Source organism: Cucurbita pepo, chromosome LG08, assembly GCF_002806865.2.
Source record: "Cucurbita pepo subsp. pepo cultivar mu-cu-16 chromosome LG08, ASM280686v2, whole genome shotgun sequence".
Lineage (NCBI taxonomy): Eukaryota > Viridiplantae > Streptophyta > Magnoliopsida > Cucurbitales > Cucurbitaceae > Cucurbita > Cucurbita pepo.
This window is the reverse complement of record NC_036645.1, coordinates 9,051,284-9,064,850: the sequence shown is the minus strand read 5'-3', so window position 1 is coordinate 9,064,850 and position 13,567 is coordinate 9,051,284. Positions and strand designations below refer to the sequence as shown.

General features: G+C 37.1%; 3 protein-coding genes across 3 annotated transcripts; 1 reads left to right on the top strand and 2 right to left on the bottom strand.

The window, feature by feature from the left end:
• Positions 1-994: 994 nt before the first annotated feature.
• On the bottom strand, positions 995-2,661 carry LOC111799752 (WEB family protein At3g51720-like). The gene is made up of 2 exons (XM_023683213.1): positions 2,359-2,661; positions 995-2,274 (listed from the first exon to the last, which is right to left on the bottom strand). The coding sequence occupies exons 1-2, from the start codon at positions 2,506-2,508 to the stop codon at positions 1,207-1,209; spliced, it is 1,218 nt and encodes a 405-aa protein (XP_023538981.1). The 5' UTR covers positions 2,509-2,661; the 3' UTR covers positions 995-1,206.
• A 1,077-nt stretch (positions 2,662-3,738) lies between these two features.
• On the bottom strand, positions 3,739-5,520 carry LOC111800601 (EP1-like glycoprotein 4). The gene is made up of 2 exons (XM_023684371.1): positions 4,909-5,520; positions 3,739-4,817 (listed from the first exon to the last, which is right to left on the bottom strand). Exons 1-2 carry the CDS (start codon positions 5,308-5,310, stop codon positions 3,798-3,800), a joined length of 1,422 nt encoding a protein of 473 aa, XP_023540139.1. The 5' UTR covers positions 5,311-5,520; the 3' UTR covers positions 3,739-3,797.
• Positions 5,521-9,262: 3,742 nt separating this feature from the next.
• Positions 9,263-12,705, top strand: LOC111800248 (alanine--glyoxylate aminotransferase 2 homolog 3, mitochondrial-like). Its single transcript, XM_023683850.1, has 8 exons — positions 9,263-9,513; positions 9,608-10,009; positions 10,106-10,249; positions 10,323-10,502; positions 11,660-11,885; positions 11,965-12,078; positions 12,177-12,263; positions 12,346-12,705. Exons 1-8 carry the CDS (start codon positions 9,280-9,282, stop codon positions 12,387-12,389), a joined length of 1,431 nt encoding a protein of 476 aa, XP_023539618.1. The 5' UTR covers positions 9,263-9,279; the 3' UTR covers positions 12,390-12,705.
• The last annotated feature ends 862 nt before the right edge of the window (positions 12,706-13,567 follow it).

The following is a 13,567-nucleotide window of genomic DNA, read 5'->3' as shown; positions in this document are numbered from 1 at the left end:
CCAGAGGCAAATAGTCTGTTTGTTGAGATAGGGAGAGTTTAGAAGAATACTGGAAATCCAATGTCTGTCATGGTCGTCATCGTCGTCCTCCTCTCCTCTTGTTAGGGAGATCGATGTTTACTTAGAGTAGCACGGATAGGAGTACTCGTAACATGCTTTTGTTTGTGCATCAGGTAACTACTGCTAGGGGTCATCATCCATATATATTCATCAACATATTTTAAAGTTTCTATAACACTAGCTAGAGAGGAGGAGCCCCCCCATCCCCCCTTTTTGATGAAGAAAAAAATTTGTTCATTGGAGCTATATTCCGTTGCTTTCTTCATGCCTTCACTAATTACTGGATGCCATCTCAAAGATTTGTGTAATATATCTCATTTGGTCATCGAATCGATGGCTCGACCTCTGTTATATATACGCTCGCTTTTCTTCTGAGCATGGAACCTACCATCTGAATCCAAATACTCCTCACCTGTATACTTTTTGTTTTTAATGTAGTTTTCAGTTGCTTTGGAGATGGGGTTTTATCATTCATTTCCCCCTTATGAAGCTTTTGATTCCTGTGCTCTGATACTATTTGATTACCTTCAATGCACCCTTTGTCGAATTTCAAATGCAAAAGTTGATTGATTGGAAGACGATTCCGAATGGATAACTGTGGCTGGGTGGCTTTTGGCAACTCGAAAAATCTGGTTAATTCAACTGTATGATTGATTAAGTTATCATCAGATTAATAAGATTGGGTCTAAAAATTTGTTTGGAATGGATTTCCTAGTGTTTGTTGTGTGTAATGCATCTTCAGATTAAGATTGATCTTTCTCTAATGATAGCAGGTGCTTCTGATTTGGTATCTTCAAGAATTTAGTTAAACGGGTGCAATCATTGAAGGAAAGTCTTCCGACCCAGAAGAGGACTATTCCATTGGTTCGGATTGAGAAAGGGCGGACATTGATCCTCTCGTTTAACCCTCGAAAGAGCAATTACCGGGGATAACGGGACCAAAACTCTCTTTTTCATCTCTTACAAACAAGCATCACCTTAGTCTTTCATAAAACAAAATAATTTGGAGAAACGAACCCTACACTAATCAATCCTAAATACATAAATAAATCCTAAATAGAAACCGAAGGTTCACACAAGTGGAGTCAGTAAAAGAATCAGTCTTAAATAAATACACACTTATTCACATCATCAACTACTCAAACATCATTTGAGGATAGGGGTGGGCTTCTTCCTCTTCTGATTATCGTTCTGCTTTCCCAAGAACGGCAACCGACCGGCCATTCCCGATTTCTTCCGCTTCCTGCTCGATTGATTCCGATCACTTCCCCGCCATTCGACCGTCACACATTTCGACATATCCCGACTCTGTTTGCCGAGCATCTGCGCCAGCGACACCTTCCCCTTCAAGAATCCTTTCTCCGCCACCGTCCCCGACGGCATCAACTCTTCCTGCAGAAACAGCTTCCTGCTCAGTATCTGTCCTATTGAAGGAGGGGCGGCGGCGGCGGCTTCATGTCCAACCAGCTTTTGTCTACGATACTCCATGTTCTTACCATACTCCCATCCCCATTTCTCCGCCGCTTCTTCCCTCTTCGCAGCCTCCATGCTGTTCAGAGCTTCTTCCAGTGCGAATTTCGTGTTCTTGATTTCCTCCGTCGCTTCTTTCACCTGTTTCAAGATTTTCCCTTTCGATTCAGCCGTTCTTATCTTAGCCGTTCTTCTTTCAATCTTCGATATTGACCTCAAAATCTCAGCCTTCGCTGCTTCCCCCATTTTCTTAAACTCCTCAGCTTCGGAATTCAAAATCTGCAGCTCCTTCAAAATTTCATTACCATCTTCTTCATCCATGTTGGAATCCTTCGAATCTCGCAGTTTTTGCCTCGTTTGACTCAATCTCTCCTCAACTGATGACAGTTTCAAAGAATTCTGCTTCAATCTCTCCCGGGTTCTCTCTAATTTCTTGTTGAATATCTCCATTGAAGCTCGAATTCTGGAGATCCCTTTTGTGGTTCTGCTAAGATCCCTCTCTGCCCGCTTGAAATCCTCCACAAATTTGACGCTTTTACCCTCCTTCGTATACCCATTGTTTTCCTTATCTTCTTCAGATATCTCCTTCCGGATCTCCATTTTCAAATCCTCAACGAATGTTCTTGTCGATTCCAGTTCTTCTAGAAGATCCAGAGCTTCCTTCTTCTTCAAAATCAGATCATTTTCCAGCTGGGTTGCCTGCTCCTCCAGCTTTTCAATGGTGATCTCTTCCACTTCATGTTGCTGATCCAAAAAAATTTAAAAAAATTTAAAAAAATTTAAAAAAGAAAAGGAATTAAGGTTTGTGGGTATTTACCCAATACTCACCTCGTTTTCGAAGGGCTTATTAGACGGTTTCCAGTAGCCAACTCCACCAAAACGACAGACAGCTTCCTTAACCGATTCGAAAGGGGCCGACATGTCGATTTCAGCTCTCACATCAGATTTTGCCCCATAAACTACTTGCGATTCATCCATGGAGCTCTCCGCAGCTGATTTCTCCAAGAAAACGACAGCTTCAAGTAGTTGAAACTCCACAAGAAAGGTTGTTGGCTATGTGGTTCAACGTTTCCCGGCGGAAGTTTGTGGAGTAGAAAAATTAGTAAGACTTGATGTTTCCCAGAAAACTGCAGGGTTTTAAGGACGAGAAACAAGTTTAAAGTAACAAGAATTTAATGTTTGAAGCCTGTGGGGCCCACGTCTTCAACGGCAACATATATGCCAACGGCTTTCAAACACTTTCTTTTTTCCCCCTTCTTGTTGACCGTTTGAAGCATTTTACATCGTACAAGAAGCTTATAAAAAAATCATTTGGCGTCCGCTTCCACTCTCTCGCCCTTCATTATTCCTTATAATTTATTTATTTATTAATAAAATTACAAATTTAATCCCTAAAATTTAAGAAATTATACTTTAGACCTTAAATTATTTTTTTTTTAATTTTAAATAGCAAAATTTAATTACTATATTCGGCCACCATCGCACTATTGAGATAGTGGAACAGTGATTGTGCAGCACTTGTTCTAACAAAACAAATAAGTCAGCCGTGAGAAATTCGAACATCGCGAATAATGTTGGTTTGTATTCGAGCCTCGAATCATATTGCGAGAAAAGGTTTAGAAAACGTGAACAACAAAAATAAATTTGAAAATAATTTGAAATTTTGAAGAAATCAGCTGATTATAAACAAATAAAAAAATACCACCGCTTAAATAACATATAATTCAGGCTAGATAAAAAGAACTAGGATAAAATTACAAATTTAACCTCCAACTTTTAGGAAATTATATTTTACCTTAAATTAATTAATTAATTTTTTAAAAATTAAATGGCCATGAAAGTTGACTTAGTATACTCTATAAAAAGCCCAAGTGAAGCAGGCCGGCCCATTTATCGGCCCACCTTCATAACTCAGCAAACTAAGTGCTTCCCATAGTGGGCCGAGTGATAAGCTTCGGCCCATTAAAGTAACAAAAACTTTACGTAGGCCCACATTCACATCTCAGCAAACTAAATGCTTCCCATCGTGGGCCACATACAAGCTTCGGCCCATTAGTGTAAAAGCTTCACTTACGTCTACATTCACATCTAAACAAACTTGGATCAAAATTTACAAAAAATAAAAGGAAATTTTAATTTTAAAAAACAAAANAAAAAAAAAAAAAAAAAAAAAAAAAAAAAAAAAAAAAAAAAAAAAAAACCCAACAATTTTGTCTCTTTATAATAAAAAAAATCCGAGAGAAAATGAACAAATGAAACTCTCCAATTCAAGAATTATTGGTATCTCTGAGTATCAAACTCTTCCTCCTCCGCTTGATGAAGTAATAGCCAAGGCCTCCACAAACAGCCACAATAACCAACCCATCAACCACGCCCACCGCCGCAAGAACCCATTTCTTCAACCCCGACTTCCGCCGCTCCAACGCCGTCCCTTTTGGAACCTTAACCATATAGTTGAACCCCATCCCCTTCTCAATCTCCTTAACCCCCATCACCACTCTATACAAATAACACTCCTCTCCGCCACCGCCGCCACCGCCGTCATCGCCGCCGGAATAATGCAAAGCCGCCGCACATTTACAATCCTCCAAACACCAATTCCCACATTCCCGTTTACTTAAATTCACTCTATTAGGAGCATCACGTAAAATACTACTAATTCCCTCTAATTCAACCATCTCCCCTTCAGTTCCCCCACAAAATTTCCCACTAATTTGGTCGCTACACTTCGAATTATCATCCCCTTCATTCTCCACTTGAAATGTAATGCAAGAACAGGAATTGGAAAACGTACAAATCCCGTATGGTTTACAAGCAAGTGGAAGATCACAAGTGGTTTTTAATGCTCGATTTGAAGCTTCGAAAATACCCTTTTGTGTGGAGTAATAATAAAGCCCAAGATTACCACTTTTGTTCCCTAACGCTACAAATCTCAATGGGTGAGCCGTTCCTGATGGGATTGCTGCAATTTTCATGGCTTCATCGTTGAAGATATCCAAGCCGTCGGTATTGAGCGTTATGAATGAGAGGTTCATGTTCTTGGGAGGCTTGAATTCCCAATAAGAATATTTGGATTTGGCTGAGTTGAGAAACAGAGCAAGTTTTTGAGCTTGGATTTCGAATGAGTAAAAAGAGGTTGAATTTGGTGGGAAGGACGTTAAATGGGTAGCGACGTTTAAACTCTGCCCTAAAAGAAGAACGTCCGTTGGGAAATTGAAGCTTTGCCATTTAACGCCGTCCGATGCATCCACCAATGCCAAGTTCCCACTCCTTAAAATTCTCAGTTTCTGCATCGATTGAAAAAAACACAGTCATATTCAAATTCAAATTCAACAACGGTTTGATTACAAAACGACATCGTTTTATTGTTCTATGTACCTCCACACCTTGTCCGGCAGTCCCCGTCCGCCACCCGACGTGTCCGGTTGGTCCTTTGAGTCTCAAGTCGCCGTCGTCAGTGAGTTCAAGGACGCATTTCTCCGCCGTGAAAAACCGGGAGAAGTGACCGGAGCTCCAAACCTTAACTTCTCCGAGAAAAACCTGCAACGAACAAGAAAAGTTACCCTGCGTAGCTTCGACTGTTAAAGCTGCTCGGAAATTGGGCGGCGGTAAATGCTCCGTTTCAATTAAAAATGCCCTTCCGATGAACCCTTCGCCGTACTCCGCCGGCACTGCCAGAGTAACCTCGTGACCAGGAACGATATCGGTTCTGCAAATCGTACGATCCAGATTCAACAAAAGAAGAACAAAACAAATCTGAGCCGCAGAACCAACCTTCATCAGAGGAAATTACACACAAAAAATTGAGAAAACAAATAAAAATTTTCCGGGAAATGGGTATTTTGAAGAAGAATCATTAGAATTTTCCGGGAAAATTTGAGTGAAAGAAAGGAAAAGAAAAGAGGAACATGAAGATGGTGGCGTGGGGAAGGGCGACAGGATTCCACATCCCACTCCAAAAAAGGGTCAGAGCTTTCATTTGGGCTGCTATTGTAATGTTGAAATGTTAGTGGATTCATTAATTGCACCAAACTATTATTAATTATTTTTTATCTATAATTGTTAAAGTAAATTCCAGCAGTAATTAAACCTATCTTTCCCTACAGCCTGTCCATGTGACACATCTTTTTTATTTATTTATTTTTTATTTCATTTTTTTGGAGTTAAATTTGCATCATAATCTATATAACCTATGCTCTTAATTTGAGTTGGGGATGGTTGGATACATTTGATAATATTTGTATTTATTCATTGTATGCTAAATTAAATTGTTTTTAGCGAATATATTATAATATATTCTCGACCAAGAAATTAACGGTTTAAATTCTATATCTCGCATATGGTTGAACATNTTTTTTTATTGAAAAGGTGATTAAGGAAATATATATATATATATATATTTCTTTTTATTTTCTTATATGTTATTTACTCGGACTTACTCGCAATACAAGTTTAGTTGAGTTGGAGTTCGGTTGGGTTGGTTTGGGAACTTTATTTTTGGGTTGAGTTAACTCGGAACCAAATTGTATTTTAAATTTTAAAAAATTCAACCCAACCCAACCCAAATCGAAATAAAAAAGTAATCAAACTAAACTCTTATAGTTTGAGTTGATCGATTCACTAGATTAGATGAACGTCGTTAGCTGCACAGAGCTGAAGTCCTGTGGAGATCGACTACGAATGGAATATAGAGAGACTGGGGAGGAATTTTTCCTATTTAACTAAATGGGGTTGGCTACGAACATATATTATTATTATTATTATTATTTTTTATGTCCCACATTGGTTGGGGAGGAGAACAAACCTTATAAGGGTGTGGAAACTTCCTGCAGACGAGTTTTAAAGCCTTGAGTGAAAGGAAAAAACCAAAAAATGACAATATTTATTAGCCGTGGATCTGGGCCGTTACAAATTATATATATTAATTATGTATTTTATTTGTGGTATATTAGTGCCATTAAACTTTGAGACTACAATTATAATATTTAAGTTAAAATTAATATTCAATTATTTTTAGATAAAAGATTATCTTATAATATTAAAATTTATTTTTTAAAAAAATTATATCGTCAAAGCATTATATTTACGTTTTTAATAAAAATTATATAGTAAAATAGAAATTATGCATTAAAAAAATATATTCAGAGCCAATATCATACAACACAAGCATTATTCTTCCTTTACATGGTATAATATGAATGTCATGCACGCCTAAAGGTATTTGATAATGTAGACTCCCACTTATAAGACAATATATTATTTATTGTTTAAAAATAAATTTAAAAAATTCATAGATATTCATTAAATATATTTACAAATAAATATAAATATGCAAAAAAAAAAAATTTATATTTATCAATTATAATGTGAAGTTGAAGGCGATGGAAATTAGTTCCCAACGCAAAAGGAGGGAGAAAAGAGAGTGGGAGTGGGTTGAGAAAGGGATCCACGTGGGACCAAACCATAAAATAAGAGCCCGGAGTTTGCTGACTCGACAGCGACTTTCTTCGTAGTGGGCTGCCTCTTTCCTTCACTCCCATAATTTGATGCTATAGTTGTCTGCCACGTTTCGGGTCCACGTGTGACACACTCTTTGATGACTTGATTCTCACGTTTCTCTGACGTCTGATCTTCCACGTCAGCTCCCTAATTGGGCTGATTCTGGGCTTCAACTATCAACACCGACAGTCTGGGCTTAAATCCAGCCTGCGCGGCTTATTTTGGGCTGGCCCAATTTGTAATAAATGGGCCAATGAGTCTTAATTTAGGCCCAAAATAATCACTTTCTTGTCTCCACTTCTAACCATATAATAATATATGAATCCAAAGAACATATAATAAAAGAATGAATTTGAGTTGAGAGTGATGTTGATTGGAAATCCGACACGAAAACGCATACAAGACAGTGAGTTGTTCTATAATTACATCGATAATGATTTCTTAGGTGCGTCGTTTAATTAAAAGTGGGGTCTTTCGATTAAAATGATTGCTCAAAAAATAATAATAAATAACATAACTAAAAATAGTTAGAAATCACGACTCTCTACAATGATTATAAGATCTCATGACTTTGTTTTGAGCTTCCCCAAGAGGCTTCATACTAACGAAGATAGTATTCCTCACTTATAAACCCATGATCTTTCATTAAATTAATCAATGTGGGACTCACTCCCAATAATCCTCAACATTCCTCCCTTTGAACAAAGTAAACTACAAGTTTCCCATGAGGCGTATGGAGCTCCCGAATAGCTCTCCTTAATCGAGGCTCGACTCATTTCTCTGGAGTCCTTGAACAAAAACAAGGGATATGACATGAAGCCGGTGCTCCATTAAATTAAATTAAAATTAAATTACAACAAGAACACAAGAAGTTAAAAAATAAAAGAAAGAAAAGAAAAAGGACAGAAAAAAGAGAGTCGGAAAGGCTAGCTTTCATCTGCCCATTATTTCAACCACATTCATTCTCTCTCTTTCTTCAAATTTCACAATTATTTCAATCTCCAAATTATATTATTCGAAAAATTTAAAGAAATTGACAAATATTGGATGAATTATATTGGTGATGACACCCAATAATATGAGTTGATGTATATTAAAAAACTAAGCTTAATTAATATATTGGTATTATATTATATTCATAGATATCCATTTAACATGCAGGGACTCGTCAAGAATAGAGCAAAGATTCTCCATTTAAACCGAGAATGGGGGAGCGACTGATAAGAGATTTCTCCTCGTTAGATAAATGGGGTCGGGAAGAGAGATTATATCCTTCGTCCCGACCCAATTCTCTCACCTACCTTAGTTCAAAAGATACTCTTCTATGTTTTATCTGTATGGTAGTTAAACTAATTTATTTAGACTTAATTAAGGTTTAATTATAGAAATTTATAATAAAAAATAAAATAAAATTATAATTTCACTTTTGGATATAGTAAATGAAGTGATGATTTCCAACTCAGACAAGATGGATAAAGATTCCTGCGCGTGGAGTATTATTTATTCATTTATTAATATTTTTAAAACACAGTTTGGCGTGGAGTATTTGCCTTTGCTTTGATTTTATATTAAAGTTTGATAATTTCCGAACTTATCTTCCCTTAAAATTAGCCGTTTATTATTATCCAACAACAAAGCAACTTAATCGTAATCTCCCATTCATAAACAATAACGTCCGAATACCATTTAAAAATAGTTCTGATATTTTTTTATTAATAAAATTAAATTGTTTCTAAGAGTGAAAATTATCCTCACAAAATAGGTGAAAGAATTTGAATTTCTGACCTCTGGACGACGGAAAGACTTTTTATTTTTTATTTTATTTTAATAGAAGTGCCCAGCAAAAGAAAATAGCAACAGCCACAAATTGCCATTTAATTAACATAAAAAAAAAAACAATAAAAATTAAGAAAATGCCATTAAATTAACAAAAAAAGAAAAAAAAGAAGAAGCCGTTGTCCTGATTCAAAGTAATCCAATACAGAAAGTTGAATGAACTTGGGGCATTGAGTAGGGCAGATGCATAGCCACAAATCCTAAAGGCCTAAAATTACCTCGAAATATATTAAAAAAAAAAGGTAATTATGGGCATTAACTCACCAATCATAACCCGCCACGTCATCCTTTGTTTTAATCTTCCCCTCTCAGCCTCCATCTTCCTATAAAGGTATAAACCTTCCTTCTCCCCTCTTCTTCATTCTATGTCCTCTCTTTCCATTTCATAGCCAAAAAAAATAATAATAATAAATAATGCTGAGAATTACCGGCAACCGGATAGTGTCCGAAAGATTGTCGTCAATTAACCGGTGGCGACGGTGGTACTCTGTACAGGTTGCCCGGAAGGACAATGAAGCGGGTTTTATTCCCAAATTGCCGGCTTTTGATTACACTCCGCCACCGTACGAGGGGCCGTCCGGCGAGGAGATTTTAGCCAAACGGAAGGAATTCCTCAGCCCTTCAATGTTCTTCTTTTATAAGAAACCTGTCAGTTTCTCTCATTGAATTCCCATGTTTTAATTTCTCAATTATTTTGGGATTATTATTATTTAATTATTATTATTATTATTATTTTGGGCAGCTAAATATTGTACATGGAAAGATGCAATATTTATTCGACGAAAATGGGCGGAGATATTTAGACGCGTTCGGCGGAATCGCGACGGTGAGCTGCGGTCACTGCCACCCGAAAGTGGTGGAAGCCATTGTCAATCAAACAAGAAAGCTTCAACATTCAACTATTCTCTATCTCAATAACGCCGTCGCTGATTTCGCCGAGGCTCTAGCCGCCAAATTGCCCGGCGACCTGAAGGTGGTGTTTTTTACGAATTCCGGCACGGAAGCGAACGAGCTGGCGCTGTTGATGGCGAAGCTGTACACCGGCAACCATGACGTCATTTCTTTAAGAAACGGATATCATGGCAACGCCGCCGGAACCATGGGCGCCACCGCTCAGAGCGTTTGGAAATTCAACGTCATTCAGGTCCCTTTCTACACCCTTTTAAATCCAAAACTAAAAATTTATAAATTTATTAATAAATAAATAAATAAATAAATAAATATATATATATATATATAGAGTGGAGTTCATCATGCCGTCAATCCAGACCCATATAGAGGAATATTCGGATCCGACGGTGAGAAGTATGCCAGAGATGTAGAAGAAATCATTGAATATGGAACATCCGGCAACGTTGCTGCCTTTATATCCGAAGCTATACAAGTAATATTTTTATTTTTTATTTTTTATTTTTTTATTTTTATAAATGGGTCCAAATTATTTTAATTTTTAACAGGGAGTGGGAGGAATCGTTGAATTGGCGCCTGGTTACTTGCCGGCGGTATACAAAATGGTTAAAAACGCCGGCGGGCTCTGTATTGCCGATGAAGTTCAAGCTGGCTTCGGCCGCACAGGCAGTCACTTCTGGGGGTTTGAAGCTCATGGTGTTGTTCCTGACATTGTCACCATGGCAAAAGTTAGTACTAACCTTTCGAATGTTCATTTAACTTGTAGGGTCGGAGATTCACTCGCTCACAAGAGAAAGTAGGAGATTCTCTCTCTTTAGCCAAACCAGGCTGAAGGATTATATTTCCGTCCTTGCCTTCGACTAAATACCCGTTCACAATTTTTCCTAAAAGTTTCGATTGAAATAGGAGATGGAAACTGTGAGATCCCACATCGATAGGAGATCGAGAGAATAACTAAACATTCTTTATAAGCTGTGAAAACCTCTCCCTAATAAATGCATCTTATAACCGTAGGCCAAACGTCTATATATAACAGGCCAAAACGGACAATATCTATAAACGGTATTAGAGCAAAACACCGGGTTGCCTGCCAGCTAGGATAGTGGGCCTCAATGGGGTGAATTGTGAGATAGAGGTGAACCATCCTACGTCGATTAGAAAGAGGAATGAAGCATTCCTTATAACTGTGTAGAAACATCTCCTTAGTAGAGGCACTTTAAAACCACGGCGGTCGCCAAAATAGACAATATCTACTTCCGGTGGGCTTGGACTATTACAAATGGTATCAGAGCTAGACATTAGACTGTGTACTAGCAGGATGTAGGCTCCCAAAGGAGGTGAACTGTGAGATCACACATCTGTTGGAGAGGAGAACAAAACATTCCTTATAAGAGTGAGGGAAGTGAACTGTGAGATCACACATTTGTTGTAGAGGAGAACAAAACATTCGTTATGAGAGTGAGTGAGGTGAAGTGTGAGATCACACATGGAGAGGATAACAAAACATTCCTTACAAGAGTGCGTAAACCTCTCCCTAGTAGACGTATTTTAAAACCGTAGGGAAACCTCACCTCTCCCTAGTAGACGCGTTTTAAAACCGTATGGAAACCTCGCCTTAGTAAACGCGTTTTAAAACGGTATGGAAACCTCTTCCTAGTAGACGCGTTTTAAGACCGTAAGACTGACAGCGATATGTAACGGGCCAAAGCGAACAATATCCACATGAGACTGACGAAGAATATCCACCGACGTAGTAGACGTGTCACACAACATAAATAACTTTTCCTTCTAACATGAATGTTCCTTCCTCATTTTGTTTGGTTACCATCTCCGACAAAGCTTAGCTTATTAACAACAACAATAATAACTCTCACGGTTGGCATAGGGAATTGGCAGTGGAATCCCACTAGGAGCAGTGGTAACAACTCCAAGAATCGCGGAAGTATTGACTCAACGCAGTTATTTCAACACCTTCGGAGGAAACCCAGTCTGCAGCGCAGCAGGCCGCGCCGTTTTGGACGTAATCGCCCAAGAAAATCTTCAACAAAACGCACTCACCGTCGGCACATATCTCAAGAACACCCTCACAGCTCTCCAACATAAATACCAACGTAAATTAACATAAATAATAAATATAAATATAAATCTTTCCCACATAATTAATTAAGAGCTTCATTTTCTGTGGCGTAGTAATTGGAAATGTAAGGGGAAAAGGGCTAATGCTTGGTGTCGAACTCGTGACCGATCGTGAGCTGAAAACCCCAGCAAAGCTCGAGACTCTTCATATAATGGATCAAATGAAAGGTAATTTCTTTCAATTTCAAACCTTTTTTTTTTTATTATTTATAAAATTAGTATTTATTTATTTTTTTAAATGAAATTAAAAGTGCTTTTAATCATAGATTTGGGAGTGCTGATTGGGAAAGGTGGGTGTCGTGGAAATGTGTTTAGAATCACTCCACCTCTTTGCTTCACAAAAGAAGATGCAGGTAAAGCTAGTAAAATGTAAAATTAATTAACCGCAGTGAAAATTGGAGAACTTACCGTTTTTTTTTTTTTTTTTCTTTCCAGATTTTCTTGTGGGTGCAATGGATTACACGATGTCCAAGATCTGAGGAGAATTAAATTACTGAAGAAAATTTACAGTGAAGAAGTAAAATTACAGAGGAAAAGTAAAATTACAGGAAGTGAAACCCGAAGAGTTGGAGAACAACTGAAGCGATCATGGAGAAGAGATCGAGTAACAAAGGGGAGAATTCGTGAGAAATTTGTAAGCTTTTTCTGAGAAAAACGTTTGAAAATGTGGGGATTACACCGTCGGTGTTCATTATGAACAAGAACATCTTGGGGGCTATTCTGTTCTTTTGCTCTTCTTGTAATGAAAAAAACTCCAAATTTATGCTTAAAAAACGTCATTTATGGCTCACCTTACTGGTAGCGTTGAGAATGTGGAGAGTTTGATGAGCATGGGTCCATTGGTGAATTCGTGTCCAAAATATGAGGACATTATGAATCCATTTAAAGTTCAATTTAAAGTTCAATTTTTAGAATAATAATAAATGTTTTATTACCTATTTAATATATTTTTAGAATTCAATATATTTTTAGAAGGATAATAAATGTCTTATCTAATTTTAGAATATAATAGATGTCTTATCTGGTCGACTCCCTCAGTAATATAATGTCTAAAAATAAATGATAATAATTAATGAATTGATAAAACTTTAAGAGAGGAACTATAATTAATGAATTGATGAAGCTTTAAGAGAGGAATTATTTAAGAGCGTTCTTCAATTGTTTTCAATAAACCTATATGTTAAGTTATGCTCCTCGCAATAATATCTAAAAATATCATCACGAGTCTATTGTAGACAGTAATTTTAAAAAATATTAACAAGAACTCAGTTTTTTTTTACCTTTAGAAGCTCGGGAATTTCTTTGATCTACTAATTTTTTATGAATTTAGAGAATAAACTAAAATGTTTTATATTTTTGGACGACATTTTTCTTCTTCAAAATTCTCATCAATTTGCTGGGTTGGGTGATACGTTATGTAAATTTAACCACAAGTAAAACTTCTTAAACCGTAGGGACTAAATTAGTGTTTGATAAAAACATGGAGCCATTAAGAACTTAAACATAGGCAAACATTAATAATTGATCGGGTACAATAATTATTAAATAGTGAGACAAAAATGTCACCAAGTCTCGAATGCTTCAACCAAAGATTGCCCTCCAGTTGAGTTTCTACACCTTTTTACACCTTTCCATGCAACGGTTCAGTCTGCCGGAA

Bases quoted from the DNA above. Each gene is read 5' to 3' on its own strand.
- LOC111799752 (XM_023683213.1), bottom strand. From the start codon at position 2,508: ATGGATGAATCGCAAGTAGTTTATGGGGCAAAATCTGATGTGAGAGCT. The intron at 2,275-2,358 runs GTGAGTATTGGG...TTTTTGGATCAG, and splicing joins ATAAGCCCTTCGAAAACGAG to CAACATGAAGTGGAAGAGAT.
- LOC111800601 (XM_023684371.1), bottom strand. From the start codon at position 5,310: ATGAAGGTTGGTTCTGCGGCTCAGATTTGTTTTGTTCTTCTTTTGTTG. The intron at 4,818-4,908 runs GTACATAGAACA...CAATCGATGCAG, and splicing joins CTGCCGGACAAGGTGTGGAG to AAACTGAGAATTTTAAGGAG.
- LOC111800248 (XM_023683850.1), top strand. From the start codon at position 9,280: ATGCTGAGAATTACCGGCAACCGGATAGTGTCCGAAAGATTGTCGTCA. The intron at 10,010-10,105 runs GTCCCTTTCTAC...ATATATATATAG, and splicing joins GGAAATTCAACGTCATTCAG to AGTGGAGTTCATCATGCCGT. The intron at 10,503-11,659 runs GTTAGTACTAAC...CGGTTGGCATAG, and splicing joins ACATTGTCACCATGGCAAAA to GGAATTGGCAGTGGAATCCC.